Raw genomic sequence first — 26075 nt, forward strand, 5'->3', positions numbered from 1 at the left:
CGCTCTTTACGTCGGCAACAGCTGAAGGCCAGACGTCACTTAAGTGTATTTCTCATTAACGTTGGTTTGTTGGAGCTGAAGAAAACAATAATGCAAAAACATCCTGAAGCGAACATTTCTACGTTTTAGGATAAGCCCGAGATAGAAGCAGAAACCACATAATCTGCAAATTCACATAAAAAGACCGGATTAGGACCTCGCGTAAAAGCTGCTTTTTCTGTATACTTCACAACCGATTAATTGAAACTATCGGTTCCAGTGTGATAAAAAAGCATTAATTTTGGTAAAAGCACCATTTGAAAAAAAAAACGTATTTGCTTTTCTGCTAACCAGAACTGTACATACTCCCAGGTTAATGCGTTCGGCTTAATTTTTGTTGGCTATAGTGAAACTCGTCACATGATACAGTGCAACCTAAACTACTACACTCTAAGAATTCGACGAGTGCTGGGCCCTCTGTGTAGGAATCAAAGCTTTTGTCCCATATTTCACTTCTTTTTGAAGCATTCAGCTGCTCTTCCCAGGAGTGGCGCGGGGCCGTCAAAATGAGAGGCGAAATACTCCTCGTGGGATTTACTTGCTGCTTACGAGGCGGAGTACTTGAACCCTGTATGAAAATTGCAATGTCATCTCCAAGACAGCGTTCCATCACTCCCTTTAGGCGTGAATAAGCTCTATTGGCTGCGGCGTTACCGGATACTGCAGAAGGGAACTACTACTGTATCTTGCAAAGCATCGCGTTACGCACCAAGAGCGTTCTGCTATTCCACGCGACTAAGCGCGTTTTCGTTCTGCCTGCTACTAGCCCCTTCCCCTTCCGGACGATGTTACTGAGACAGTTAAAAGCAAACAGTAAAGGACAAGCTATTTTGATACATGGAAAAGAAGAAAAAACGAGCTCACTTCATTTTCCAAGAAAATTTCACAACAATCGGTTCATTCTGTAATTTCACACAAAAAGCAATTTATTTAGAATAAAATAGTTGCACAGCATAAAAACGGTTAGTATTCCACACCCACACAAAGGGACACGTAGCTCCTATTTAGGTACATACAGGAAAAATTCACAAAGAAAAATAAAGCAAAGCAACTGAAAGCACTGAAACTACAACCTATAAAATAAGACAATAAAAATGACGAGAACACCCACAAATAAAAAGGTACGGGCATTATCACGGAAAGCATCCGTCGAAAGTCTGATGAAATAAAACAAAACGGTCTTAGTACATAAGTGAGTGCTTCAAAAGGACTGGAAAGCTTGCTCTTATTTAGGACACATTGAAAACATTTACAAATAATTTTTGCCAAACAAAAATCTGCGACTAAATCAATTTAGCTTCGATTACTACTAGCGAACTAAAGGGGCCATCGACAGAGAGATGGAAAGACGTTGATACAGAAACTCTGCAAGCGATATATGTTGGTGGGACCATAGGAAACCGCAGGAAACATTCCACTGGGTTTTTTAGTAAGGGTGGTATCCAAATGAGGATGCGCTAGCAAGATTAAAAACGCATATTTTGGAAATAAAAACAAACACGTTCGAGCTGACTGCTTTAATTTGCTAGTGGCGGCCTTGAGAACTGTACAAACTAGGCCACTGCTCTTGAGACGAAGTAAGGTATCAAAGAAGCAAGAAGGTGCGCTTCCCATTTGAAGCGTATTACACACTGAAACGCCAAAACACAGACAGCAGCAATGGGAACCCATCCACGATGTCAAATGCTGTGAGAAAAGTGTCTCGAATGCGATGGCCTCTCCTGCTGACGCCTCAGGGCTGTCTCTCTCTCTCTAAAAAAAAATCTTCGGGCAAGTAGCGTCTTCCCCTGGTCCCTACATCGGCAGAAAGAGGACGAAACAACAATAAGCTCTACAACGAAAACAAAAATTGACGAGGTTGAACAACGTCAATGAAAATTATCGTGTGATAGGGTAGTTTTTGCTCCGAGAGCGCGCAGTGAACCCGTATAGGGAATGCAATACGGTTTGGCACAGTCACCAGTCTCGATGCGAATGAGCGGTGAACTTCGATGCAGCCACCCTCTTTGTGCCAGTTGACCAATGCCATGTCAGACAGCGCGCCCTAGAGCTCTGCCTGCCTGCCTGCGCACTGCGCGCCAAACACATTAGTGCTTTTGTTTGCGTGTCCGTAGCTTCCATTCTTTACACCCCTATTGTTCCCGTTATAAAAACATCGCACAAACTTTAAGTAGAGATAACTCTGTGTAAGGTTTTAATGCCTGATTAGTTTGCATTGGATTTTGTCGTCCTCAGCCGACTGCAACGTACGGCCCATTATACGTTCACAAGCTCCGTGTGGAAAAGTCGCTAGCGGGTCTCATAGCTGCTGTTTTCTTCATTCTCTACTACGCTTCGTTGCATACACGCTGCAGAGTGTAAGATTTGATAACCAATTGGCTCGTTATAGAGCGACCACAAAACTTGAACATTAAAGAGGTAGCCACATGCAGCGACGGCGACCAGCGACGCCGAAAACGTAACGTAATGGTTACAACAAACAGTGTGGGCGACCGCGACACCGGCAAGCGAAAAAAAAAATAATGCATTGCCACCAATGCCCTCCGTCATCGGCCCTTCCCCTCGCTTGTTTGCTGCTTCTGGCCGGGAAAAAAGCCCGCGAGCCGTCGGTGATGGCTCGTCACCTGCCGCAGTCGCCGCCGCCGGCGGCGGCCTGAGTAAAATGTTTCGATTTTCCGTGTCGCCCACAATACATGTTTTCTGTACACATTGAGTGAGGTTTCAGGCATCGCTCATCGCCGTAGACGCAAGTAGTTACCCCTTAGCAGTGCGGGGCGTACGCCCGGAAAAGTCCCGTTTCTGTACATGGTGCCCTCAATCAAAACGCAAACTTTTCTGGACAGAATTTCAGTGCGCTGCTGTACGGGTGGCAGTCACTACAATTGTTGTACTTTTAGTGACTGGCATGCCCTACACGCACTCCTATCACTCAGCCTTTGTACACAATTCTTCGGAGCAGCCAGCCACTGCATGGCAGCCCCTCTAATCCTAGCCGCCGAGCTAAAAGTACAGGAGAGCGAAGCCACTACTCTCGCGGCCATGGTTCTTACCTGCGAAAACATTCAGCTAGATAAAACTTCCGGCTAAATACCTACACTTGACGAAACAAAGGGTCTGAAACGGTGTCATAATTAATGCTGTTTGCCCAATAGTGCAAAAGAAGCCCTTCCAATCAACGCAACGGTCAAAATGAGTCACGAAAACGTTAGGCCTAACCGCTTACGGGACCAAAGTTAAAGAGCAATTCTGATTCGTTAAATAAATAATAAAAGAACACGACGCGAATAAATGGCTTACCTCTACTGTCCGGCAGAATTGCTTCGTCCGGTAGATTAATCAAGGGTCGTCATAGCAGTGAAGGATCCGTAGATTAATGCGCGAAACCTGCGAAGGCCGCGAATGCACTCCGAGCAAATGCGTGCGCATCGCTACACAGTGCACATAGTTCCGGTATGAGCCTGCACGCCACCGCTGCTGTGATGTTCGCCCGAAAGAAAAACTAGTCCCACGGACGCACGCCCGCACGAACAAACGAATATACGGCTTTCTGGCGTGTTTGAGATCTAACGCTAACACACAGGCATCCAAGCAGTTAGCGAGCAGGCGCCTTACTGTGTCGAAGCAAGTATGGTGATAAGGGCAGGTCCAACTTCCCGTGTTGCATAAAGCGTCTGCTTGAAGGTCCACTTCGTACGTTGCCCATTGTTTACAAAGCGCAGCTCTGTAATCCGCGCTGTTCGGACATCACGGTCTGGTGCGATTAGTGAGTCGCCCGCTCGGTCCTGGCGGGTACACCACCTGTGTCGGTTTTCGCCGTAGACGCGAGAGATCGTCGCGATCGCCACCTGCGTCTTAAGGCCATAATACATACAGCGAACTTTCACGAGTAAGTTCGCACGGCAGAAAATCCGCCGTGGCAGGACACCGTATGTTCGTCGGACTGAACTACGAAGACACGGCGTCCACCGCCGCGCCGCCGCTGGGATGCGGTAAGTGTGGCCAGCAATGCCCATAATCAACGTCGGCGTTCAGTAAACAGAACCAGTGAAGGAGCTTCCTGCTTGGGTTGTACGTCGTTTTACTATTCTGCGTCACTGGGTGGAGATTCTCCCCCTGAAATATGCGTTTTCAGTTCTCAAATGCGCTAAAGGTAGCAAAGTAAAAAAAAGAAACAAAACGAGGGTCCCCGGGGGAACTTCGAACCAGCGACTTCAAGAACATGAAACCGCCGTTCTACCTGTACTCCACCTCACCAGAGTGCTCTTTAGGGTATAATCGGGTGGAGAGGGGAATATTGCCTAGGACAGTTACCACCTGTAACTAAAAAAAAAAGTATTTTGTGACTAATAAGCTTCTTTGTGCCTGCCCTAACCAGCGCTAGTATTAAACCAAGAGTGTAAAACATGTGTATATTAGTCCTTTTTGGTAAGATGACATGTCACCAGCCCGCTACAAAGGGGAAACCAATAGCAATCATCATCAGTCATCATCATCATCAGGCATGTCAAGCATGGCTCTGAATACGTACGACAGGGTTAGTGTATTTTGCTCTATTTGAGATGCCCTCGCGGTAATATCGGCTGTTCCTCACACGCTGATCTCGCATACAAGCAACAAGCAACATTAACAAGTTGCTGTTAATTATAGTTTTGTAGCCGCATTTCTTGATTTAAACTAATGAAAGCTTTCGTACGTGCCTATCTCGGCGACCCAAGCAATGGTAGATGCGTCGGGACCGTGTTGCGCTTGCGAATTGAACTATCAGAAGAGCGCAGACTTCATTTACTTCTTGCAACCCCATTTTATTCAATGTATCTCAAATTTAGAGTCCGTTTTTTTAGCTCGAGTAGCCGCGGGACAAGCGCGCGTCTCTCAAACTCTTCCAGAGCGGCCGTCGACAGCGGCCCGTAGATTAGTTCCTTCGGTTTGCCGATCGCGGCCGCTCCACCGACGACGAACATTTCTGACCCAGCTAGATTGGCGGCGGACGTCGTTTATCCGCCAGCGGGCGTCGGACGTGCGCCACCTTCATCCTCCTTTCGTCGCATATTCGCTGCATGTATTCTGGCCGTTCCGCAAGCAAGCATGTTTGGCATGCACGGTGCCGCGCGCAACGTGAGTCGAAATTGCTGGCAGCTCCCCTGAGATCGGCGCGCAGTAATATTTGCTCCGTGGTGAGCACCTTTTATACTGCATAGTCTGCCAATTTTTTAAATGTCGATAACGAAGCAGTGACAGAGGGAAAACAAAACAACAAAACAAAGCAACAAAAAAAAACAAATCCAGACATGCGTTTTCTGAGTTTTGTTACGCTTGCTCCGGAGCAGTTCATGTCACTGAATGCTACGAGCAATCGTTACACGAATTCAAGCACCGTTTATAATGCGCGGCGGAAGTAATCAGGCGCTTTTTACACAACTGCTTTATATATATATATATATATATATATATATATATATATATATATATATATATATATATGGAAATAAAACAACGCTGATAAATTGGTGTGCGTAAATGGCAGTACTGCATCTCAATGCTTACTCCCGCACTGGAAAAGAATGAAATTGCAATTCTACTTATCGTACTGGAGAGAGGGACACAATGCGCAGGTTTACGGTTCACTGGTGCGGGAGCGGAGCAGGGGCTGCACTCCATATACGACAGTAGTACGCGAACAGTTTTGCGCCTTCTTATGTGTAGCGAACATTCCATCCAACTCCCCGCAGCTCTCGAGGGGAGTGCGCCAACTCTTACAAGAGTACAATGACTGTTGTGCTGTTCAAATCCTGCCCCGATTTGTTAGTGTGTACTCTCAGCTTAAGCAGAAAAAAGCGTAGGTAATTGTGCGAAGCGGGGTAGTGCAAGCAAAGTAAACTCAAGCATGGCTTGTTTGAGTTAGCATCCTATACATTTGCTGTTTTCACACGGCCAATCGCCAAAGTTTCCTTAAGGCGCAATTTAGTGAATTGAACAGGGCAAGCCAAAATACGAATATACTTTCCTGCAAATACGCTCCACGCACGCTTCACGCGTACAATAAGTTTTAAAGAAAGAAGGAATGGCATCAGTACACATTCCGTGGTTTGTCTTTGCAAACACACAGTGTTGCCTTCATCCCTAAGTAGCAAGGAAGCAAGAATTTTCTACTGCGGGAATGTTGCAACAGTTTTATTGTCTGCAAACTAGCTATGAAATTTCCTGGTGACGCAGTGACTGACGCATTGTGTCGGGGAATCAGCGGATCTTTCGTTTTAGCCGATAATTTTCTTTTATTTTCGAAGCTTGATTCCCCCCTCCGCTTTCACCTGTGAACGTTGACTAGTAATTCCTTTTTGATCATTTCTATCTAGGCCGCTTTACGAGATAGTTTGAGAAAATCAAGGAACAAGTAGGCTAAATAACTAACAGAACGGCTCAGCCCTTCCTAAAAGAAAACAATTTTACCCTTACGGGGAAAAAGGCTGTTTTAAGGTTGCAGACATTCTCAAGAGTATAATGGTGCGATTTATTCTACCCGGACCGGGTGGTAGCACGCAGCTGATTTTCTATCCTTACATGATTGCTGTTCTTAGTGATTACAGTTGTCACACTTCCTTAATACAGTGTTCTCATTCTCCAAGTGCTGAATTGCAGTATTCGGTCCGGCCAGCTATCGCATCACAATGACCCCTCGCTGTTTTTATCTGGCCTCGCCAGACGATCTCGAATGGTGTTTGTCTCACATTCAGGGAAATTTGAATGAAAGAAGGACCGGCACGAGAATTTTTGGTGCTTGCTATTTGCAAAATGCAGATAGAATGCCATGCGTACCTGGACCAAAAGGACCTCCTGAAGTTTTGCAAACAGCACAGCATCTGCGTCACAGCCTACGCGCCCCTGGGAAGTCCGGCAGACAGCGGAGCGAGTAGCCCGTCGGCCAAAGAGGGGAGGTGAGTTCACCGCATTACCTTCGCTTCCCGTTTATGTATGAACCGAAGGGTCATCATCATCATCATCACCATCACCATTCTGTCAGCCTGTCAGGGCCCACTGGAGCCAAAAGGCCTTTCCCATAGATCTCCAATTATCCCGGTCCTGTGCCCATGCATCTCATTTGTGCCATCTCATCTGCCAACCTAATTGCCCATGTAAGGGGCGGGCAAGAGCCATAGTCTACCACTGTTCAAATTTCTTTTCTCCGTTCGAGTACTCGTGGGCCAGCGCGCAGTAAATGTTGCGAGGGGATAACTACTTTAAAATTTCTGTTAAATAAAAAAAATTTAAAAGCAATAAAGTTTACAGCATTACAAAAGTTCTGTAGTGTAGATTATTCCTTTGGCCGCATAAAGCGTCTGTGGCTGAAGTAATTGATGACATAACCATGTGGGCGAAGCCAACAGGGTTCTTCATTTTGGTATGAAATTAGCAGGGTGACTTGTATTATCGCACCTGTTTTATGCGGTGCTACGGTCTGATTTCATAGGGCATTTAACTATGGTTTCAATCCCGCAACACACAGAATAGTGCAGGTGGAAAATGGATATTCTCAGAAAGAAATCCATCGACAAATTTTCTATAGCTTGTGGCGTCAAAGATGGGGGTATTCAAGGTTGTACGGTGGTATAGTCAACTAAAATACTTTCGCAGTGGAAAGGGGGCGCCTGCTCCACATGGCGCCATTGAAAGTAAACAAGTTAACCGCCCCGGCATGGCGCTGGTGTGCCCCGCCCGAGGAAATCCCAAGGTGTCGCACGTTAAAAGCAAGGTGTCGCTATGCTGCTGTTCAGTGATTCAGGCTGTCTGTTGACGTTTTTAATGCCGCTGTACATTATATTTTTGTGTATGTGTGATTGCAAGAGTAGCCTAGCCGGCACTACCTTGATCTTTAATGTTCTCATGACTTTTTTGTTTGTGTTATGGATAGGGCAGATACTTGCGGAGGTCTCTTAATTCGAAATGGCCGGGGGCTGGCCCATTCAGCTTGAAAGTACAGTTTAAAGGGACCCTGCAACACTTGCCATCGACTGTTAGTAATGTATTTTGGGATAAAGTCTATTGTCCCAGAAATCTCCTCTCGCAAGAATTATGAAAATCCGTTCACAATTAACGAAATTACGCGCAATGAGAAATCGCGCATAATCGTTCCCTCTCAACTCGACCGCGGACAACGCGACGAAAGCTGCGCGCTCTCTCCCGGAGAGGTGGGCGGCTCGCGGCGTTCTCTTCGGCGGCCTTAGATATATCACATACCGGGTAGTTTTCTCCTTTTCTCCGCAACGCGGACGGGCCTATTTCGGGTCTGGTGCCACAAAAAAGCAAGCATGGGTGCCTGCTCGCAAGTGCGCGCTCGGGCTGGTAGGGCGTTTTTGAAGCAATACACGTTTGTTGTCGAGTGGTCCCGTTGAAAGAGAAGTATTGAGCTCATCACTCAAACTCCGCGCGCACTCAAAACACCAAAGAAACGGCAAAAGTGTACCTACAGGTTCAGGCATAAAAAAAGTTCGTACACAGCGATGACGACGACGGAAATGGGAGAATCTAGCCGCGAAGTTGACCAGTGACAGCCGATCGGGCAGCCATGGCCTATGTGACGTCCCTTAGGCCATGCCAGGGGTTGCATAATGAGGACAACTGATGATGATGATGATGATGTCCTCAAATATTTTGGCACGTACCCACAAGGGGGGATTGGCCAGGGCTAAACTGGTTAAAAACGTGAGGACCCCAAAATACTTATTTCCGGAAAGAGGGTGTAAAAGGAAACTTAGTTAATAATGAAACCCGAATTACCCATTAATCAGCACCGTTTAGCAATTCAAACGAACTGAGGCAGAAAGAAAATTTTGAATGCAATTATATATATCCCTTCTTGCAAACCCCAGCTTTGATGCGCCAATAGATAATATAAGTGTTATCGATAAAGTCAACCCCAACCGCTCAATCGGCTCCTTCAAAAACAGTTGTCTAGCTGTTGAGAAACGGCGACAGTCGAGAAAAAAATGTTCGATTGTTTCGGGGACCTGGCACCGCACACATAGTTCTGTAGGTGAAAGTTCTGATCTGAACAGATAGAAATTAAGCCGTGGAACCCTGCAGCGCAGCTCGGTGAAGGTCACCTCGCATTGCCGAGAGCCACAAAAATGAACATTCCACCCGAACTTTAAATGTTGGAACTCTTCAAATGATAAAAGCGAATCGGAACGGGTGGCGTCTAAATGCCAATATCGTCTTAGTCTCGCAGATGCAAATAGAGCCAGATTAGGAATTCCGAATTGAATGGGAGCTGTGACGGCGACATTAGCTAAATGGTCCGCTTGCTCGTTGCCCCTGAAGAGAGAGCGGTTGGTTTTTCCGCGTCTTTCACATCGATTTGCGCGCTCACCGCTTCACGTGCACGTGTATTATTTGGCTCTGGTATCCTGGCACTGTAATCTAAACGTCGCGCAGGTTTACTTGCACTGCTCAAAGAGTGTTGCAGGGTCCCTTTAATAGCATGTGTTGAGACAGCACATCTAATACATCTATGTGATTGCAAGGAAGAATTTATATTTGCGGTTTCTTTTAGCCTGCTTTTATTTGTTGAGTTCCTTAGTGTTCCATAATATCTTACGCCCACGTTTTTATGAACTTACGTTTTTATGAACTTGTGCGTTTGTAATGTGGTAACATGCTTTATGTTACTGGATGACCAGTGTACCTATGAACTTCGCAGTTTTAAAATGATCGCGCTCTCTAGTAGGACATATGGTGCTGTTCTTAGGATTACGGTTTCGAATGTTGATGCTTGTCGATGACTAGAGGGAAGTTTTAAAGATCGCTAATGATGTTTGGATTAGTCAACTGCAATAGCCCGGGCCCGGGACGCAGGAAACGTTTTGGGCCGTGCTCACACGGGCGCATGCATGCAGTGTCTTCATCCCGGGCAATCGGGTGCCGAAACTTCGTGATGGTTGATACCAAAAAGATTGCTCATTCATCGTGTAGGCTAAAATGAAAAAAAAAAAAAAACTCGAAGTCAAAGTGACTGCGGCGACGTTGAAAATATATTTCACCGATATTCTCGAATTTTTTTTTGTCATTGTTAGGATATATATTTATGTTGTAAAAAGCTCAATCCAAGTATAAAAACTTTAAATCCAATACGCTCGCTCTATGCTTACGTGTTTAGGTTTAAATCTCCAATTTTTTCTGGCTCATAATTTGTCGGGTGCGGGCTGATATTTCAAAACAATCTGGTGCGCTCAGGCTTAATTTAAATAATTTTTTTGTGTAGGGGCCTGGCTTCGGCTTATATTTTAAAAATTCGTCGGACTCGGGCCGGGCCTAGGCATTGTAGCCTGGCCACTGCAGTAACAGGGATCAAATTTGAAAAAAAAACGGAAACGAGCGTAAGCCGGCCTGCCTAACGCACCGCGCTGTTTCCTCGGCTGACAGCGCACGACACAAAGATTAGCACACATTGAATGAAAAGTACCCACAGGCTAGCCTCGCTCTGTAAAAGACGACAAACGCGGTCGTCTTGGTTGGCCAAGTGGGACGAAAAAACAAGCAAACAGTACGATCGAACGACATAGCTATGCACTTCCATAAGGACGTTATTACCATTCTCAACGCTATTAAAACGTGCATTCGCCAGACCAGTGATGAATTTAGAGTAAATTAGAACTGCTGCCCCTCGAACACAGTCCACGACGAACGCTGCGGGTGCGTTATATTTTTGCTTCCGTTCTCTGTTTGTTTGGTGTGTTTTGTTTGTTTTCTGGCGGGCTGCGTTTGCGCACAATAAATATAACAATGTGTAATTATTTTATTTTTTAATGGGTGTTCAGTGTGCCTGAAAGTGTGAAGTGTTAAAAAGATGGCGCAATAAAATGATTCTGTGTGACTTAGGGCTTCTCGGAGATTTGCGGTGGCGCATCCAGTATTTGCGCGCTTTTCGTTGACTTCAGTGATATATTAGGACATCTGTCATGTGTGCAGTGGGGTTCGAATTTGAAAAAAGAAAAATAGGAACGCTCGTGAACGTACGATGCTGTTAGCTTAGTATGCAGAACTGGATGGAAATATTAGCAAAAAGTCAAGAAAAAGCAAAAACCTTGACGCACGCTGCTCAGGCTAAAGCACGCCGCTATTTGGCTAAGTTGACACAACACGATAGAAAAATGATCAAACAAGGGAGAAAAAGTATCCCTATGCTTAACTTGATCGCTAAAGGGCTGCATGTGCGGACTGCTCCGATCGCCAAATGTGATGAAGCAACGAGCGAGCAGTATATGCACGACGTAGCGACGTTTTCCATAAAAACCTTGTTACATTAATCGCATTCTCAACGCTATTACAGCACGCATTCACCACACCAGCCATGAATCTTCAGAAAAAAAGAATTGCAGCCACTTGGAGACTGCCGTTGACGCACGCCTGTCCGCCGCCTCGCCAAGCGAAAAAGCGCTCGGGCGGGGCACGCGAGCGCCACCTCATGGAGTGTCGTGCCTCACTCAGATTCGGGCACTTTTCCCCCTACTCAAGCATTCTAGTTCACTGCAACTGTGGTTGCAAACTTAGGATTCTCGCGATAAAAATTATTGAAATAAACATAATCTTTGGAAGCGGAAATACGAATGTCGAATTCATGATCGATACAAGATGGTACGTATGTGTGCAGGAGCGATACTTCAACCTTAAAAAATGTGATTAGTGAAGCAAAATCTCACACAAAAGTACACTAGAACACGGCTGTGAAACTGGTCGAAAGTGTATATAGCAACCGCGCGGAAGTATCTTCATGACATTGCGTACGTTTTCATTGACGCTTCAGGAATGGTGGTTGAAGTACAATGATTGCGCACACAAGGGCATCCGCACCGGGCAGAAAGTAATTCTGTGTTTAGATAAGGAAGCTGGGTTATATATCGCTACAGTGTTTTGAAACATGCTGTCTGGGTGCTCAACAAGGTGTAAACTAGAATATATGAGCTAAAAGGTGCTCTAACGCTCTATTTCGAATCACCATCCTCTCTCTAGCTGCTGTAGATATTATTCTTGTGACCATGAAAGGGTTAGCAAGTGCACGAAGACGACGGCACACAAGGAAAAGAAGGCAGTATGTGTCTTTGTTTATATGTCTTGTTTGGCGGAATAAAAATCAGTCGTAGTTCAGCACTTGCCCGGTCGCCTCTTCCTTGTGTCTCGTCTTATTCGTGCGCTCCTAACCCCTTTCATGACACCCCACCAACTAGACAACCAAGCCATCCTAAAGATTATTCTTGTGAGCACCACTTTTCTTCTGCCGCATGTCGATCTATGAATAAGCTCCTCCATCTCACTATGAAAACCAAAACTTCCGGCACCTCACAGCATACACAACACAATCATCAGTGCTAAAACGTTTAGAGTGAGTATTAAAAAATACCTTGAAGCGAGCAAGTGGACCATAAAGTAGCGGAGAAAGCAATCGTGCTTCGAAAGAAGTCCCCGTTCCAACCTTAAGCCAACGCAAGAAAATCAGCTGCACACTTCCCATCTTTCATTGTCTACCCTCGCATCAAACAACATTTCCCTCCGGACTACAAGAAGGGCATCGTGAGGGTAACATTTTTGAGAATGCTAGGTAAAGCTATTCTGCGGCTCCAGTGTTCGACCCGTACGCGGCAGCATAAATTTGCAATCCTCAGTAATGTACGTGATAGGCGGCATTCCTGTATACGTTTTCTCCCCTTATAACCCCCCCCCCCCTATCGTGTTGTGAGATATCGCTGAGTCAAGGGATCGGATCCACTAACGAAACGGCGGCGGTTGACGTTTTTGGTGCCCCTCCGAAGTTCAAAGTGGTTGCGCATGCCTATAGGCGCAATATAATATATGCAGTATGTTGGCGCAATGCATCAGGTGATATGAAAGTATAAGGATTGGCTATGATGATTAGCCCCGTTTATTGATCCCCAAGTAAGTTTAAAAAGAAATGGTGCCCATTTGTTGGATCTGCTAGGTAAAGCGCGAGGTTAGTTCTTCACTACTATACAGGGTGTGTTCACTTTCACCACCAGTCCCACTGCCTTTGCGACCGCGAGGTCCAGGCTCCCCGCTTCGCATATCCCAGCCGGATACCGGGGTGCCTTCGCACTGTAACGGTTACCCCTGCCTCGCTGTCGCGCGCTGTTCCCTGCTTACGCTGGTTTAAAGGCGGTCGGATTCACGAACGTTTATCAGTGTGCGAACAGCTGCCGCGACTAACACATGCAGCGACACTGAAGCACGACGCCTCCTTCCGAAATCCTTTTTTTTTTTTTCATGAGATTGCTTCTACATCTAAGGATGTTTAAAGGCTGCGAATTTACAAGGGTGCAGGTTTTTTCCGTCCCTACTCCACATCGACCACGTTAGTTTATGACGAATGCTAGTAGCCCATCTGAACCCGATTTCGTTCACAACAGCGTTAGCCCTTCTCAATGTTGAGCTGGTTTTTTACCACGGAATGACACGTTCGTCTTATTGTTTCCGTACGCAACATCCAGCTCCGCAACCCAACACACACACTCACTGGTAAGAACAAGTTGTAGTCTCAGCGGGTTACCGGCGCCCACCCACATATTAGGAGAACAGTATGAGTGCGTTATTTGCAGCGTCTTCATAAGAATATCCTGTAATCGGTGAAACTCGCAGGACTTTGTGTTCACATTATTACGCCAATAACACTATCGGCCAGAACGCATTATAGGATTCAGAGGAACGAATGAAAGGTATTGGTGCATATGACTGAAACTCGATGCATGTACTGTGGTTAGGCAGTCCTGAAAGCTTTCCGTTTTTGATGTGTAACACGCCAATGCTACACCAAGTAATCAGGCGCGCGGTTGGGTTAGGCCCCAGCTTAACATTGACCATCTGGGGATCTGTAACGTGCGTTAGAATATACACACGGGCGTGTGTACTTTTCGCCTTCATCTAAAAATCGTGCTTCCATTTAAGACGCCCACGTACTAGAATGCAAATTGTATACACACTATATACTCTTCATGGCAAGGCAAGTCCGTAACTTCGACAGCGTATAATCAATTTCGTGCGCCGCAGCATTGATCGGAAAACTAAAGACGTTTGTTTTATTTTATGTGCATTCCATTTCTTCAGCCATGGGGAAAGCTGGCATACGCATTCCACCCTCCTCCAGAACTCAACCTTGAGGAAGGTGGCAGACCGCTACAAGAAGACGCCCGCTCAGGCAAGTTGAACGCCGGCGTTGGTGCTGTAGATGACACTTAACCCCCGCAACCCCTCAAGTTTCTTGGCCTCGTCAAACGAGAGGGTTTCGGTGGAAGGGTGAGCTAGAGCTGTTTTGGCGCACTATACGAAATACTTGAGATTCTGAAAGATGCAAATCCTCATCAATCCCCCATCCAAAATATACAACATCACTTCCTTTTACCAGCAAAGTAGCCATCTGTATAACCATCATGAGCTAGGCAAACTAGGCTATGACGGGTAATTCTTACAAGGTTCCTTATCTCAGCAGGTAAACACCATCAAGGTGTTTTAGGTTTCAGCGTTCGAAGGTTTCCCAAAAATAAAGGTGATACTTACAAGTAACTGCTTTTTGCTCGTCATAACATCTTAGATACTACAGCTTATAAGCCCCTTACGAGATCTAAAAATACAAATTGCACTTCTGCATCAAGTAAACAGCATGAAGTAAATCAGCACAACGAGATTAGTGGGTCACAATATTTAAAAATGTGTAGCAATTATATGCTTTTACGGCAAGCAACCGCCGCAATTAACGCAATAATCCTAAATTTTGATCTACCGGGCGTTCCTTTCACCCACGATTTATGAACATCTGCCGGTAAAAAAATGCACACCCTGTAAACCAACTGCTGTACATGATAAAAATTGAAAAAACTGGGGTGTATGCTTGCGAGTGCTGATAAAAGCACGGCAGCTGTAATCACAAGTTTACTCATCATAGTAAAGATATTTAAGCCAAAGGGTGACATCGGTCTACGAAGCGCCTTTCATTTTTGATGCCGCTACATTTTTGAGCGAAGCCTTAGACTCTAAGTTATGCATTAGGGTATAGGAGGGCCTTCGGCGTAAATCTTCTGAAATAGTGGCAACTGCGAGATTAATGTTAATGGGAAGCAGTTTTAGCGGAACACGGCTTTATTCACTTAACATACCTGTACCGTGCCCAAGGGTATCAAAAGGCACTAGTATAAGGATGGCTACGCACGCGCCAGGTTAAACTAGCTCTCAATATTTAGATAAAAATAACGCATGTGCAAGCACGGACTGAGCATCTTGGATACATTTATACCTGTAATAGATTTTAAATTTAGATAAATTTATGTGCTCTCTGGTGCTGCATAATGGAGCCAAGACTGACATATTTCCTCCGCCATTACGGGTCGTCTATTCCTGATGCCGATGAGCAACGCTGCACTAGCGTTCGGCGGGTCATTAATCGTTCACGTAGATATTTTATACCGAATTTGAGACAGGCTCTAATGCAAAGATTTATGATGAACAATTATGGTTCTTTATGAACCGGCAGAATAAAAAGTTATCTTGCATCATTACGGGCTACCCCTGTGACAGGCAACAACGGGTGAGTGGATATAGAAAATACAGAGAGTTTAGCTGGATCTTGGGGATATTCCATTCGAATTAAAGGTTTCTTAAGTCACTTTCGTCGCTTCGCATTGAATAAGAAGGCAACTCCGCCATTACATCCGAGTACCTCGCTTTGAGTATTGAATGCGGGAAGTATAGTTAGAAATTAGTTCTTGATATTGTTCTAATACAATGCTTCTAGCGCAGTATACCATCATTGAATAGTGCAAACAATTATTGAAAGAATCATAGCGGCGATTGAGACACAACAGAATACCAGAAGGGCATGTGGCCAGTTATAACATTGCACAACGCACCTAAAAAATGGGTGCAACACTCTGTGCTGCATTGAAAGCAACGGATTACTTGAGGTACTTGAAATACTTCAAATCAATAAAATACAGCACATATGAAGTACTTGAAAGCAATACAACACAATATACTTCGAGTGATTCAGAGGAATGTTTCAAAGCAAGCTCGCGATACTTCAAAGCAACACAATACTTCATACTGTTTCAATACAAGAAAATTTTACAATACAATGTTCCCTAAAAGGGCTGTGTGCTGCGTGTTCAGGGAAGACAGCTGGATCTGCCAGCCGATTTTTTGTACGCCTCGATAACGTACGTGGCGGACTTCTCCAACTTATCCCCGTAGTTCATGATGTTACTTGCGAAGAACATGTTTCCTTTTCACTCAGTTCAGCAACCATGCTTATTCTGAAGATATATTGGTTGGTTAGCGGTTTAGCGATGTTGGTATGACGAGCAAGAGTATTCACCGACTTTGCTAGCCAAGACCTGGCGTTGTTTTCTCCATTGGGAGACTCATGCTTGGGAAGCAGTCAAACGTGTTTTAATGCAAATGGCAATGAGAAAGGCAGCACTGAGGTTTCGGCGAGACTAGCATGTAAGATTTGTAGAAAGACTACAAGCGTTCACTCTTACGTTGTAAGCAGCAGCACAGGGAAATTAATCCCGTCTGTTGATTGGTGCTGACTCAACCCAACAAGGAAATGACAGGAGAGTGTGCTCTACAAACCAGTGTACGGATTTATTGCTTCGGTCGCCCTGGAAATAATTCTCATCCACTTGAAGCGCGTTGTCATAAATATTTGGAGTAATGCTTGTAGTTCTGTACAATATGCACACTACAATACGCATTCAAACTGTCTGTGCGCACGTCTGCGTGCGTACGCGAGCTTGTGTACGCGCGTGTGGGTGCGGGCGTCTGTGCATACATGCACGCACACACGCCGCACACCATAATGAAGCTCACGCACGACATACGGTCATACTGATGCGCTGAGATGCTCACACGTACGCCCTTCTTGCATGGGTACAAAGAAGCATTAGTAATCAGGACACTATGGTACGCGCCTATCTCTGATTAATAGATGGTGCACCTGAGCTTGCAAATATTGTTGCCGCGGGATCAAAATCACATGGGCAGATTATTGAGAGGTAGGGAAGAACATCTCACTTAGAGCTATCGACAATCCTTCTATGCGTTTAGCAAAAAGGCGATTCAAGACAGGCAAAAAAATCTTGAGATTTAGTTAAAGCAAATCCTATGGAGATGTACGCGGTTACACCTAAAACCGGTAGCTGAAGAAATTTTCTTTCAGTGGAAGTACCATGCCACTAGTTCCTAAGCAATGCTAGGGACAAACTGAGCCTTACCGAAATATTTTTCTCGATCGGTTTACTCGTTTCGTTGTCTGGAGGCATGACTTACGCAGTAAATCTCGACTGATGTAAAGGAAAAAGGGTGATCTGGAACGTGTTGTTATCGTTGTTTGTAATTTACGAGATTCAGTTTGTCCCCTTGCACTGCTAGGCGCGCAAGGCTTCCTTAAAAGCAAGCAAGCGCAATGAAGACGTATTCTGTGTGCTGTGTCTAGAATCCTAGGGTATGTAAAGGGTGAAACGTTTCCTTCATGGCGGGATTAGAGCGATAGGTAAAAAACGGTATACATTTCAAGGTAATTTATTGCGCCGGAAGTGACGTTGAGCCGTCGGTACGATTAGGGTACCGTACTTTCATATTGATTCCCTCGCTGGGAGCGTCGCTGCAGTGGGACCATGTGAGTAGGCAAGAGGGAATTGGCAGCTATGCTTGCGCATGATCGTTCGGCGCTGCTTGAGCCGTCTGGAGTGCGCCTCAGCGCAAGAGAATCACGTGACTAGGGGAGGGTTTAGCGGTTGCTTCGCTGGTGCTTCTCCGGTAGTTTCTCTATCTATAGCACGCTGGCAGGGCAGTCTGCGCGCGCTCTTCCGCGCTACCGAAACGATGAATGCAATGAAGCAGTGCATATATGTACCCGGCAGAATGGAGATGTGAACCAAAGGCAAACTATCACAAAACACTCTGTTCAAAGTCTTTTTTCGCTCATAATAACTGGGTTTAGCAGTGTTAAACCTGGGCGATTTATGAGCTGGCTTCTCAACTGTTATGTTTACTGTTCCCACAGTACAAAGGCGACTTCACCGGATTTTAAAGGTACGCCCCTACAGCGAAGTTGATGAAGAAAACTCTTAAGGGAATCTGCAACACTTACCATCGACTACTCGGAATGTATTTTGGGGTAAAGTGTATTGCCCCAGCAATCTCCTCCCGCAAGAATTATGAAAATCCGTTCACTATCACCGAAACTACGCGCGATGAAAAATCGCGCATAAATGTTTCCTCTCAACTCTACCACGGACAACGGGACAAAAGCTGCGCGCTATCTCCCGGAGAGGGGGGCGGCGCGCGGCGATCTGTTCGGCGGCCTTCGATATGTCACAGGCCGGGGAGTTTCGTCGTTTTCTTGCAACGTGGACGGGTCTATTTCCGGTCTGGTGCCACAAAAAAAGCAGGCATGGTGGCCTGCTCGCAAGCAAGCGCTCAGGCTGGTAGTGAGTTTTTGGTGCAATAAAAGGCTGGTAGAGAGTTTTTGGAGGAATAAACGTTGGTTGTCGAGTGGGCTCGTTGAAAGTGGAATATTTAATTCGTCACTCATACTCCGCGCGCACTCAAAACAAAAGAAACACCAAAAGCATGCGGACAGGCTGAGACATCGAAGAGGTTCATACACAGCGCCGAAGACGGCTGATCGTCACAGGAAATGCCAGAATTAAGCCGCGAAGTTGACCAGCGACAGCCAATAGTACAGCCAAGACAGCCATGGCCCGATTGAATTCGCAGAGGCAATGCATAATGAGGAGAATTGAAGAGAGCGTGGTTGGTTTTTCCTCGTCTTTCATGGCGATTTGCGCGCTTACCGCTTCACGTGCACGTGTAATATTTGGCTCGGGTGTTCGTGGAAGTCAATCTAAACGTCTTGCAGGTTTACTTGCACTGCACGAAGAGTGTTGCAGGGTCCCTTTAAACATTGTAGCACTAATATGTCGGAGAGCCGCCCATTGAGGCCTCTCTTTACAGCTTGGTTTTGCTGCGTCGAGGGTGATTAGGTATCCGGGGAGGACATTTGGCTTAATGAAGTACCGTAAAAACCCGCGTATAATACGAACCAGCGTATAATACGAGGTGTAATTCGGGGACAGCAAAATCAGAAAAAAAGTTTTCATCCGCATATAATACGAAGTAAAGAGCACGGAAAACATTTATTTGCACTGCAGTTACCCTTCAGTCATTGTCAGTTTTCGCTGGCACTGTCTCCCGACGTCCGTTCAGTCATCGTCAGGTTCGCTGCCGCTGTCTCCTGAAGTCGCCTTGTTGGAAATGTCTTCCCACAGAAAGTGGTCCTCAGTGCCATCAAGGGCGTTCGAGATGCCGCATTTCTTAAAAGAGCGCATGACGAGCTCCTCTGGGATGCTGGTCCACGCATCCGCGATCCAGCCACAAAGCACCGCTGGAGAAGCCCGCGTCAGCCATTCGGTAGCTGTCACTTACGGGTCTCCTGACCTCATCCACTCTTGATAGCAGGACCTGATGCAGTCTTTGAAAGGCTTGTTGATGCAAACGTCTAGCGGTTGCAGCTGGGATGTCATTCCTCCTGGAATGACGATGAGTTCGGTGCGGGGTTCGCGCAACAACTTCTTCACTGAATCAGCTAGGTGGCAGCGAAAGGCGTCCACCACGACCACTGACGGGAACCCCTAACAGTGCTCCAGGCCGCCGACACCACACAGACTTTATCCAGTCAAGCACCAGTTGCTTTCTCCACCCGCGAATGCTGCCTTTGGTGACGCCGAACTGGCGTCCTGCGGCGCAATTTCTGATGGTCTTGGCACATAAAATTTTTCTTTTAATTGCCGCTGAATGCTGCCTCCGTGCACCCGACATCGTGATAGACTTGCGGTGAACGTGCCGATCCTTCGCGTGGTCAAAACAATCAAAATGGCGCCGGATGAGAGGAGCAGCAGCCAGCTAACGCCACCGCAAAATGGCCCACCCTCCGCTGAAACCAAAACCGAAAGTGCAAATTTTCCGCTGAAAACTTTGGGATCCACATATAATACGAGGCACACATTGTACATAGTAAAAATTTGGAAAAAAACCTCGTATTATACGCGGGTTTTTACGGTAAGCGTGCTCGTCGAGCGTCGTCGCCTACTGGGAACGAAGCTAAAAAAACGGGTTATAACTAGAGTCAGGCGTCCGAGAATTGAGCTTCAGAGAAACGTCCCACAGTGCTACCCTTTCGACGCGACGTATGGTGGTCGCATTGCCGATGACCTTAGCCGCCCATTTGTCTTCCCGCTTCTTGCAGGTCCTGATCCGATGGCTGCTGCAGCGGGGCATAGTTCCACTGCCCCGATCAACCTCCCCTGCGCACATCCAGGAGAACATTCAGGTCAGCATGCAGTGTGGGAAACTGGTGTTCTGCCACCGAAAGCACATCTTTCCGGGAGAACGAAACATTGGGGAGGGAGCAGTAAGCTCACTGTTTTACTATTTTTGATAACTCCCTCTCTGGGAGGTATGCGCGCCTTTCAACGCTTTCACTTCGTGTGGGACTTCTTGTGTGGCGCTACAGGCACCGCTTACCCTACACTTGTAAGTATGGCCTGACGAGTGCCTCATCTCCTTTTCGTACATCTCCCATATCTGCTACCAACAGAGCGCCTGTCAAAACCCTCATCCCATCGAAACAGCTGAGAGAGTCCGCTAGCATCAAGGGAAGCAGGATTAGATAAAACTGCCATGGGGAAGTTCGAAAGCACCGCTGGTTGTTGATGGCGTCATAAGTATGCACAAAATGCTGCGTGAAATGTGAAAAATTAGGATAGTTCACAATAGCCAAATATATTCCTAGGAGACTGAAAGGGGGAAGGGGGTATTCGGTTACGCGGTAAATCTCATGGCTGTTTTTCCATCACGCTGTTCCCGTAGTAGTCTGCTTAAGTATGTGATACAACCTTACAATGAAACAGAATATTAGTACAGTTGAAGGAAGAAGAAGAAAACGCGTTCTATGGACTACCTTCAAAATTAACGTTGTGAAATGTTCGAGCTGAGTGCCTGTGTGCAGCAGACGTATTTCAACCCAACCAGGGACAGCTGCATTAAAGCCATTTGGCGCAATCCCTCTCGCAGGTGTTTGACTTCGAGCTGTCTAAAGCCGACATTGACACCCTAATCGGCCTCAACAAGAATCAGCGCCTTTTCACCTACGATGTCTACGGGTGTGTTTTTTTACGTATTTAATTAAGGCCATTTATTAAAAGGGCAGTGGGCAACGTTGTTTCTTATCATTCGATCAAAATTTCCGCATGCTCCAACTAAGAAACATTCCGTGTGGATCTTTCCTGGATTTCTTATGGGGAGCGAAGTTTGATTCTCTCGGGTGGTTGTCGATTTCATTTGCCTAAACTTATATTGACATCGCGATGTCAATTAAGTTGGATAATTTCTCCCCATTAGTGAATTTACAGTGGTATACCAAGTGTCGAAGGCTTTGTGCACTAAAAATAGCGCCGTAGAGATTTTTCTTTAAATTGCATTTCTAACTTAAAATAGTAAGCAACATAGCAACATATATTCCGAAAGCTTGCTGAAGTGCAGAACGCGATTTCTCCCCTTAGTAAATTTTACAGTGTACCCGCCGCGGTGGCTCAGTGGGTAAGGCGTTGGGCTGCTGAGCACGAGGTCGCGGGTTCGATCCCCAGGTGGTCAAAATTAATCCGGAGCCCTCCACTACGGCGCGCCTCATCGCCTGCGTTGCGTCGGCGCGTTAAACCCCCACAATCAATCAATCAAATTTTACAGTGCTATACCTAGTGACGAAGGGGTTAATCACTAAAAATAGCGCCGTACAGCATTTTATTAAAAGCCACTTCTCACGTATAATGGTAAGCAAACATAACAAAATAAATTCCAAAAGCTTGCGGAAGTTCAGAACGCAAAGCTAGCCGCAATCACATGAGCGGGACTGCATTATCCTGTCGTTTTGTTAGTTCCAAGGCAACGCCACCGCATTTATAGCTGCAAGATTGTGATAATTTTACGAATATTTGGTGTCCGTATTCACATCCTTGCCGCAAGCTAGCACGTGTGTCACCTTCTGTTTCTCGTTACAGGCTCGTTGCTTTTCGAGAAATTAGTCAAGCTAAGTTGGGCAGTTGTTGGCGCGTTTATGGCGCCTCGCGGGATGCGAAAGCTCCTTAGAAATTTCCTTGGCATTCCAGGCATGAGGTTGAGAATGCCGGCGTAAAATGAGCGGCATACAGGCTCTCGCTCCCATGAAGTGACTGGGGCCTTAAAGCCCAAGTTGTTGTTTGCAGCTAAGCTATATACGCCTTGGATTAGAGTTAGGAGCAGTATCGAAATCTTTAGATAATCAAACAAATCACAGTGGAAGAGCATTGCCCAATCATTCCAGCTGAGGACGACGCTGTAGCTTGGGAGACGTAAAATTTGTAAAGATTTCCCATTACGAACCTGTCGTAACACATATCCTCCGTGAAGTGGATGAACCGGTGTCCATATTGGCCTGTATGATAACTTGTCTTAAATACCTCCATTTAGTCGGCACATAACGTCAACCCTACACATAGCAGGAAAAAGTTTATATTTACTCTAATGTAAAAACTGCGAAAGAACTACAACCTCCCTTTCAGAGGAAGTATCACTAGTGGAATCCTCTTCTTTTCTTCTCTATTGAACTGTAGCTCATATCCGTGATTCTGGATAAGTTACGTGGGGTTTTATGTAGGGGGTGATTTGTCAAAGCGATAAATTTAGTCGTGTTTTAAAAGAGCATGCTGATAATTTGAACCCGCATTGCCGCTACACATCTATCTCGCATGTTTTGCTACATGGAGGGAGGAAAGCGCCGTTTGAGGCAGGGTTCCTTTTCCGAACATTTAAAAGTTTGAGTAAGATTACCCGTTTTTTTTCATGCACAAGTTCAAAACATCTGAAGTCGTGAAAATTTGGCATAATAAACCATTCTAATTCGGCTGAATTAAGTTGTCAATCGAGGAACCGAAAACACTTCGGTGCTTTTAAAATGCCGCCTTGATACAGCGTAAAGACTAATCATGGAATAATACAATCATGATTACTTGTATTCTTATATCTGACAAAAGTAGGGGGAGGACCATACTCTTTTACTATGCAGAAATATTACATTGTATTCTATTTTATGCAGGATCCCCAACCGAACGGAGTACCCTTTCAAGTGATGGAAGCGTCGGAAGGCTTGTGGCGCGTGCTAAATGCGCCACAAAAATTCATATAGTGTCAAGAAAAATGTCTTTAATGATTCAAACATGCAACATGTCTTTTCCTTACTGTGCCGAATAAATGCACTTTTAGCGTTATAACGGATGATCTTTTTCTTTTCTTGTTTTGACCCACTAATTTCAAGAAACAGCCTAAACCATCAGCTTCATGTTGCACGTTGGAATCGTCAGAAGTAACAGTGGAGTACTAGCACCTGCTTGCAGTGTGGAAGCAGTGTTTAGAGTTGTGAGTGAGTGAGTGAGTGAGTGAGTGAGTGAGTGAGTGAGTGAGTGAGTGAGTGAGTGAGTGAGTGAGTGAGTGAGTGAGTGAGTGAGTGAGTGAGTGATCGAGTGAGTGAGCGAGCGAGTGAGAGAGAAAGGAAGGAAGGTAAAAAGTCAGTGATTAAGTGAGTGGTTGAGTCGTCATCAATATCATTATTATGCTGGTTAGATAATGGTAATTTTTGTGGCTGTGTGCTTGCTTTTGCGTAGTACGCTTCACATCGTCGAATAAACTTTTCCTCCTCCTCACCTGGACCTTATAAGCGTTTACGATTACGAAACAATTCTTGGTCATTGTCTGGAACCACTAAGAGATAACCGCAAAGGTGGTATAAAAACTGTAATGAAATACCTACAACGACTTGCCTCTGATGGGAAAAAATAATTTACTGTGGCCTGAAACGGCGAAAAAGCAGCCTGTATATATTGGCAATATGTGAACTGGAACCCCCGATACTATGAACGGTGTTTACGCTCACCTCTAAGTTACAAAAAATATGTGTTTCACCCTTTGTAGCAACTGCCACGGAAGCGGCGGAGAAAAAGAGAAAATGTCGTTATGAATAATGCGGGCCATAGAGTAGTTTATCTACTTATATCCAATACCACTATTACAAGAATACGACCATGGGGTGAGTATTGCAAGTAGGCGTATCCAAGACCATCACAGAGGGTGTACAGTATCAGAAAAATCCTGGTGTGGTGTGGCAATGTCGCAAACCGAGCTTATAGAAGTTCCAGTGACACCGCCGAGGAGACCATCGATCAAGAAATACCGAGAGAAGAAACCGCGTGTGCCTCCGTGGACACGAGAGAGATTGCCTTGGGGGGAAACGTGTCTTTAATCGATGAGTGTGTATGGGCTCCCAGATGTCCTCCTTAAAACTTAACTTTTGCTTTCCCCTCCCCCATTCCGTCGTAGCCTGACAGCCCAAGTGGGAAGTGAGGAAAGCACATCAAGCGTCGCATAATCACGTCAGCGTGGCAATACAGTACACCACCTTGACAGAAAAGGGGTTATCAAACGAGAAAGAGATAAATGAACGTTTCATTTCCCTCGCTAAAATTGTGGGCGTGCGTCTGCTCTTGCGTGGTAGTACTTACAAAAACAGTACAGTGTGGTTGGTTGTTAGTGTGTATATGTGCCTTCAGGAGGCTGTCCTGATTGGGCGCGGTTATGCTTTTTTCAAGAGCGGGCGCTGGTTCGGAGCGCTCCTGGAATGACGCCCTTCCTGTGCCGGAAGCGGTGATGGTATTCAGGGCTTTAATTTCGCTTGGACACTAAACATCACTTGAACGGAGCTTAATTAACGCAGTTCTTCGGGCAGTTTCGCGCGGGCCACAGCATAATCCCGGTCTTGCTCTCCTCCGTGATACTATCGAGGGACTGAACGTCTGTGCAACTGTAGACTTCCTGCCGGAAAACACAAGACAAAGTGGACAAGAGCAGCATACAAAAATGTAACTGGTATGTGTTTTGTGTGCATTATTATTTTTACTATGCCGGCTATGCTTCGCCATCACAAAGTAGAGCCGGATATATATGGCGGACGTTACGCATCAGCTTACGGGCTTTGTGAATGCTCTCTGGCTAGAACCCTATTCTCAACGTGGTGTAGTCTCCAGGTATGCGCGTTGTGCTTTTGCGCAGGTGAAAGATTAGCAATCAGTGACGTGTGCACGTATGACTATGGCGAATAGAAGGGTAATTTGGCGTTTAGCGTACAAAGATGACAACTAAGCTGTCAGATATTGCTGAGCAAATATATAAAAACAGGTACTACGTACTCTGACAAATAAGAAATCTGAGGCTGGCAAACAAAACATTTTTTAGATGAAACTTGGCGTCAGAACCACAAAGCGAAAAAGTAATGTTCATCAACCTTGAAGTAAATGGCGTGTTCGCACTAAGGATCACTATATTTTCCCCGTAGCTGGATGTTTATTTTCAGTGCGTTTAGTGACATAACAGAGTTCTGTGTTGCAATGTTTACTTGCATTCTGGCTTGAGCCTTATCAGCTTCCCGGTCGTGACTTTGCTCCTATATTGCAACAGGCGTCTGCAGTTATAGAAGAAGAAAGATAGGAATGTCAGTTTGCTGATGCGGTAAGTAAAGAAAAGCACTATGTCTGTTCATGGTGAAAGCATTGTGATGCCCGGGATTCAGTCTTTCTTACAACACCAACTTGACCAATGAGTAATAATTGTAGTAATCGGTTGGATTTCTCTCTTTTGTTTTTGATAATATCATCCACAATCTTACTGGAATAAATGTGGGCGAATGCAGTGCGTTGAGTTCATTTTAATGAAGAGGCACCGACAACTCCCTTGTGTTGCTGTTACCCTCAGCGAATAACGGCTATTTTATAGCCATTCGTAAAAGGAAATCATGGGACGTTATTTTTTGCTGCGTTATTTTTTACTTGGAATCTGTAAAAATAAGGTATTTCGCTTGCAACCACCTTTTAACCATGCGTCGTACGAACCTGCGACTG

General features: G+C 45.6%; 1 protein-coding gene across 1 annotated transcript in view; it reads left to right on the plus strand.

Moving 5' to 3' along the window:
- Positions 1 to 23258, plus strand: part of LOC144148395 (1,5-anhydro-D-fructose reductase-like) — a 62957-nt gene extending 39699 nt beyond the window's left edge. The window contains exons 5-9 of the mRNA XM_077679935.1: positions 6835 to 6953; positions 14146 to 14236; positions 20342 to 20425; positions 21169 to 21257; positions 23225 to 23258. Coding sequence (XP_077536061.1) covers positions 6835 to 6953; positions 14146 to 14236; positions 20342 to 20425; positions 21169 to 21257; positions 23225 to 23258 — 417 coding nt within the window. The remainder of the gene's footprint in view (positions 1 to 6834; positions 6954 to 14145; positions 14237 to 20341; positions 20426 to 21168; positions 21258 to 23224) is intronic.
- The last annotated feature ends 2817 nt before the right edge of the window (positions 23259 to 26075 follow it).

The sequence above is a fragment of the Haemaphysalis longicornis genome, unplaced genomic scaffold, assembly GCF_048455015.1.
Source record: "Haemaphysalis longicornis isolate Haplotype H1 unplaced genomic scaffold, Haemaphysalis longicornis Haplotype H1 scaffold_8, whole genome shotgun sequence".
NCBI classification, from domain to species: Eukaryota; Metazoa; Arthropoda; class Arachnida; order Ixodida; family Ixodidae; genus Haemaphysalis; species Haemaphysalis longicornis.